Source organism: Triticum aestivum, chromosome 7A (assembly GCF_018294505.1).
Source record: "Triticum aestivum cultivar Chinese Spring chromosome 7A, IWGSC CS RefSeq v2.1, whole genome shotgun sequence".
In the NCBI taxonomy this organism is placed as follows: domain Eukaryota; kingdom Viridiplantae; phylum Streptophyta; class Magnoliopsida; order Poales; family Poaceae; genus Triticum; species Triticum aestivum.
Window position 1 is genome coordinate 84,177,954 of NC_057812.1, and position 6,405 is coordinate 84,184,358.

At 42.6% G+C, this 6,405-nt stretch overlaps 1 protein-coding gene across 1 annotated transcript; it reads left to right on the forward strand.

The window, feature by feature from the left end:
- The first annotated feature begins 913 nt into the window (after window positions 1–913).
- On the forward strand, window positions 914–2,007 carry LOC123153073 (dirigent protein 5-like). Its single transcript, XM_044572372.1, has 3 exons — window positions 914–1,287; window positions 1,501–1,699; window positions 2,002–2,007. The coding sequence occupies exons 1-3, from the start codon at window positions 914–916 to the stop codon at window positions 2,005–2,007; spliced, it is 579 nt and encodes a 192-aa protein (XP_044428307.1).
- The last annotated feature ends 4,398 nt before the right edge of the window (window positions 2,008–6,405 follow it).

The window sequence follows — 6,405 nt, forward strand, 5'->3', positions numbered from 1 at the left end:
ACGCAAACCAAGGCAAGTACCGACGTATCTAAGGCATACATCTGCGTACCCCAACTATCTGACTTGACACATTTAAATTAACTTAAAAATGACGAATATACCTTATTAAGATGCTAGTCAAAATGAATCCATATCCATTGCTTGCATTAGTTGATGCCGAGCAATCTTGCACTTTCTGTAATTGTCCGTTGGCCAACTAGCTTTTATTTTTCGGATAAAATTTTCTTTTATAATATATGTTTCCCTCTTTGTTACAATTGAAAGTTGCTAAGTGCATCAAAAGGATAAATCACCTAGATATAAGCAATGAGGGGCATGAAAATAGAAATCCCATTTATTTATAGCTTTTACAATTTTATCGGTATGTTGTACAAAGGTGGTGTATATACCTTGTGTTTAAGTGTACACTACATGAATTTGTCTATTTATTAGATGCACATATCTAAATACTTAACGTGGCACATGTATATTCCAAATTATTATGTTCAACATATATGGTATAATTTACTATCGCTTGTTAGTTCATTCTTGGATGAGATAAGCATTTTTATAACCATAAGAACCATAAACTTGCCAATATTTAGAAATTATAGTGAATTTAGATAGTTGGCTTGTGAGGCATCCTTATGGGGATAAAAAACCCATACCTAATCCTTACATGGAAAACTAGTCATGTTAGATCCTTAGTTGGATTGCAGGTCTAAGTTGCATAGGGTGTTAAAAAGTCTAAAACAAAACTAATTAAACGCCCAAGAGAAACCCACCAGAGGTGGGCACTAGCACTCCAAGCATTCTATATATACGATACCTCTACCCTCTTATTCTCTCACAAAACACAACAAGATACAACTTGCCCCACCATTCAACTAGTCCATTCAGTTCTCTTTCGCCCTTCTTGCACACAATCGTCTCCATGGCTAGTCCATTCGGTGTCTTGGTTTGTTTACTTATAGTGCTACCACAAATCCTTGCTATTTCTAGCCCCATCGACGAGATTGCACCTCTTAAGACATGTCAGTTCCCTTGTATGACCGAGGTTAACTTGCACTTGTTCTTGCACCAATTCGTCGACGGGCCAAACAACCCAAATCGCAATGAGGAAACCTTACTCCAAGCAAGTTTTCCTTTTGGGTTTGGGACGACGATAGTCCATGACTGGACTCTTACCGAGACAACAAATTCCAAAGACACGGTTGTTGCACGTGTACAAGGTGTGCATGTCCAGGCTGGTTTAACCAAGCCTAACAGATGGTACACGACTCATAACATAGAGTTTCAGCAAGGAAGGTAATATGTTTTGCTACTTTTCAATATCTAAGTATATTTCATGAGTTCTTTGCCTGCAACATTGAATTTATGTCCTTACCTGTACTATATTTGTAGCCAAGGATTTCACACACCTTACTAGTGTATAGACACATATTAATAAGTGTGCATTTGTCAAACTCTACATGCACTTCTGACCCTATAATGGAACTTTCTATTTTGAACATGAAACAGGTTTGCGGGGTCCACCCTTCAAGTGATGGGTATAACCGCAGGTTTGGAAAGTGGGAAATGGTCTATTGTCGGTGGAACTGGTCAATTCATTATGGCACAGGGTATAATAAGTTTCACAAATCATCCGGCCTCTACTTTTGAAGATGGTATTAAAGAACTCAATATTCGTGTACGCTTCACAAGGGATATTACACAAGCTGTAAGTACAATATTATAATTAAGTTTATATTCAAATTCTTGTGCTCTATTCATTGAAGGGAAATGGATTGTACCGTACATATTATCCTACTGAAACTGCATTACATTAAGATATTTGTGGACATTCAAGTGCAGATGCATTAACGGAGGTTCTGTTTTAACGACATTGGCCATATTTAACTAAATCAAATGCTTGTTGAATGTTTTGTGCAATTAGTTTATAGGGTGTTGCATATCAAGTAATGAAGCTTTATATACGAATGCTTGACATGACACTAGCTATGGTTTCACTTTTCGCTGCAGGCTTGAGGTGTATCTCGTCCGTTGAAAGACTAGCGCCAATGTCAGTAATTTGATGGGAAAATGTGTTTGCATTTTGCTTGTAGTGTGATGGATCGTTATTGTGGTCTGCCTGTGTCATTAGAGTATGCGTTAGCATACCCTCTTTCTATCTTTCATTCAAAATATCATGTGGGTTTCTCGCACGGTGGATATCCAGTCCATAATCTGTGTCAACCCATCTGTTTGTTGGTGTCTATGTAATGTCTTGGATATGATGTGTAATAATGGAGCTTGTTTGTTTGAGAAAGTGTTATACCCACATAATTATATTATTTGGATTAATCATGAGACAAGCATATATGAAAACTTAAAGCAAAATAAATTAATGAAACACAAGACAACCGTTATTCATACACTTAACAGTGTCTATCTCGAAAGCAGTTTACCTCAAGGACCATAAGAGCCCCAATGTTTTCCACAACGTTTAGAATAATTGCCAACAAAGATATCACCTAGGCGGCCATGACATAACGCAATCATATAAAAACGATAGCCATGTTATTTGGTAGCATCGGCAGATGCATATACATGTCTTGTACTCTTTTTGCAAATACACAAAAGATTAGTGCATTAATGTATTGCAAGGGGAAAATTTGATGTTATAGAATTGGGGCTCTTAACCACAAGGACCTGGGCTCGACCTTGACTCGAACAAGGCAGGGCTACAACGGTTGTACTCCCTCTGTAAAAAATATAAGAGTGTTTAAGGAGAGCGGTGCTACTGTGATGGGCGGCATCTGTACATGTTATCATAGTCCATGGCAGAAAATACGGGTGGAAGAAATTGACGTCGACTGATGGTATACGAGGATGAACAGTGATGTACGCCAGTGCTCGGCTCGTCTTTTTGCGCTGACGAGCCGAGCCGTCCGTCAGGAGAACCTGACCCAAGGAGGCAAAATTTCATGTTTTGACCCTTTTTCGAAACCTATTCAAGATCTGACCCTAAGTTGAAATTTTTTCGAGATCTGACCATTTTTGCTACCGCCAGAGTCCATGGTGGTAGGGTCTAACAGCCTACCGCCAGGGACTTTGGCGGTAGGAAACATCTCTACCGCCAAACGGGCTGGCGGTAGCCTGCACAATCTTACCGTCAAGGTGCTTGGCAGTAGGCACAAGCACACACTGTGTTCAATACTTAGGCGGGTTTTGGCGGTAGGGCATGCAACCCTACTGCCAGGGTCCTTGGCGGTAGGCTATTATACCCTACCGTCATGGTCCCTCGCGGTAGCAAAAGGGTCAGATCTTAAAAAAATTCTAAACTAGGGTCATATCTTGAATAGGTTTGGAAAAGGGTCAAAACATGAAATTTAGCCGCCCAAGGATGAGAAACGTAATCGCGTCGTCTGTTGCAGGGCCAACCAGCGGCCAACACGTGTCCTGACGGACCCCATCACTCAAACGACCACATCTTTTTTCCTAATTTACAGAATATCTTTTTGCCTTACCTTATCCAGCGGACTGCTGCTGTTCCACACTCCATAGCCTCTCCTTGTACAGCTCCGTGAAAGATGATTCCGACGAGGTGAGGTCCGCCGCTCGGCGCCGTGGCTGGCGGCCAGACGGAAGATGTCGCGGCTAGCGCCGCCCACCTCCGGCCTGCTGCGCCGCGTGGGGCAGTGGTCTTGACTGAAGGCAAGATGGGGTCCGTGCATAGCTCCGCTCGCTTCAGCCGCGCTACGCCGCACGGGGCTGTATCCTTGGCCGGTGGGAAAACGGGGGCCGTCGCGGCTAGCACCGCCCGCATCCGACGCGTCCAAGGCTGTGGCCGACCCGCTCCCTCGTAGAAGGTGGAACCACAGCGCGTGCACCTAGTGGGCGGGCGCGGCCGTGGCCGGTGGCGAGATGTCGCGGGAGGTCTTTGGGTCACACTTGAAGAAGGCGTGAGCTCGATGCATCTCAACGGACAAAGGTGATTCTAGTTGCTTGCTTCTATCTATGTACAGTACTAGCTAACCAGCTCTCACTTATCCACGTATTGACATATGCACGTACTGAAATTGAAAGTATACGAGCTATCCAGCTTCATCTATACATCTTCTCTCCTTTTTAATTACACAAGTGTAGGTGAAATCACAAATTGGCCAAAAATCCTTTCAAATTCAGTGCCCAAGACCACATTTAACTGGAAAACTAAACTGTGAAAAACTTACCAGCAACTAATCAATATCTTTCTTGACAGTAGAACAGTTACACATCTAACATCAAAAGGAATAGTAAGGTGAATACTACATCTCAAGGGGAAGTATTACATCTGAAGGTAATTGTTTTGTAGAGCAATCCTCAGAAGCAAAGTTTATATAGAGCTATTCAAAAGTGTTTCTCTTGTGCATGACTTGATTGGCTAACCAAGTCTTGAAAATAGAAAAGAACAATTTTGTATGAGAAATAAACTTGAATTTGAGAGTACGACTTGTAAGTGAAACAATACCTTAGCGAGCAGCTGGTCATTTTGATTTGTTGGCCATCCCGAACCCGGTAACACAAAGAACTCTACATTGTTAATCCAAAAGTTAATGCAAGTGAATGACCAGCAGAATTCTACATTTTGATTTGTCGGCCAGCCCGTGCCCAGTAACACAACAGAACTCTACCTCGGTGATTCTTCTGAGCGAAATAAATGCACTGGAAAGAGGAAGCAGTCGCCGACCCAGTCGGCCGAGTCCACCAGTACAGTGAACCCGGAGGCACCGGGATGGAGAAGAAGGTATACGTGCAATCACTACTGTAATTTTTTTTAGGTTGCTTACCACTTGGACCATGTGGTAATCACTACTGTTATTAATTGCAAATTACTACGAAAAAAATATTGCCCATTATGAGATATTTTTGAGTGGCATTCGTACTGAAGGCACCTAAAAATTGTTGCCCATTGTGCGGAATTAACCTGTATAGCCTATCATGTCATTCGATGAGCTAAGAACAAAAAAGAAGTCTTGCCCATCCCCTGTTGGCATTGTACATAAGTTCAAGGCATTTGAAAAAACAGTGCATTTTAATTTCAGGTTACGAATTGGGCGTGCCCCTCCGGATAGAGCACCCTGTGCTGGTAGAGTCACTCCTTTAGAGGAAATAATAAGGAGATACGCTGATAAACCATCGGACAATGTAATAAAGCCAGAGATTGGAATGAGTTTTGATTCCCTTGGAGAAACATACGATTTCTATAACTTGTATTCTTGGGAGGTTGGATTTGGTATAAGATATGGCAAGAGCCGTTTGAACGTTGAGCGGACAAAGTGTTTGCAAGAGATCGTCTTTGAATGCTCGGTCAACACTTAAAACCTTTTGAAATTATCTTTGACATTTTCTTTCATCATTATTGCACTGGAATTCATATTTAAATAGTTGATAGAGGGGGAAAAATAGCAGGGAAAACCAGAGCAATAGAATAGCCGGTCTTGCCGCTGCGAGTGCCCTGCGATGACAGGAGGGCAGGAGGCAAGAGAAAGGAGTCCCTGACTCAGTCCGTGGAATCGTCCGGGAAAGTGAATCCTGAGGCACAGGATGGACTAAGAGGTGAGATTGACTCTGCAATTTACATGCCTATGTCGATGGAGATGTCTGAAATTGTGCTTACTAGTATCGATTGGCGGGCCTCTTAGAACCTGATGCCATGGCAACAAATTAATTTGTGGTGTTTGATCGCTAATTCGTGGTGAGGCTGTAAATGCTGATCCATGTGTCAGTGATAATATGGTATGTTTGTACATAAAATCATGACACAAATCAAGAAATGTGATACCCTGCTAGAAAAACGAGATGAAAATTGGCTGAGAAATTTATTTGTCTATGTTGTTGCACATATCTGAAGCTGTGCTTAGTAGTGTTAATTGGCTGACCTCTCAAAGTCTCAGGCTGTGGCAAATGAATAAATTTCTGCTGCTGGTCACTGTCTGATGATGTAGTTGTAAAATGCAATGCTGATCCGTTTTTCACAGATAGTATTGTCTGTTCTTAGGTGGATTTTGTCACTGATCAGAAAAATGGAATGAAACCATGCTAAACAAATAGATGTTGCTACCAAGTGAGCAGAGTCTATAAAAACTTGGATTTCTTTGTTGTCTTTGGTCCCGAATCGTACGAACGCCGACGAGTACTCTCCGTCGAATTCCGGCTAGCCGATCCTTTGGCCAACCCACGCACGTACATCACTAAGCAGGCAAGCAGCTGGATGCTTCCGATCTCCCGTGAAGCTAGCTTTGTACTAGCTAGTTACACGCTACGTACTAATCGCCGGATCGCTGGTTGACCGCTCGAAACACACACGCGAGACTCCGGCGAGTTAGAGCATCTCCAGCCGCGTCCCCAACAGGCCCCCTCAGGCCACTTTTTCAGCGTCGGCATCGAAAAAACGGCCCAGTC

Excerpts from the sequence above, each read along its gene's own strand:
- LOC123153073 (XM_044572372.1), top strand. The coding sequence starts at position 914 with ATGGCTAGTCCATTCGGTGTCTTGGTTTGTTTACTTATAGTGCTACCA. Across the intron at positions 1,288-1,500 it reads ATAGAGTTTCAGCAAGGAAG|GTTTGCGGGGTCCACCCTTC; the intron begins GTAATATGTTTT and ends AACATGAAACAG.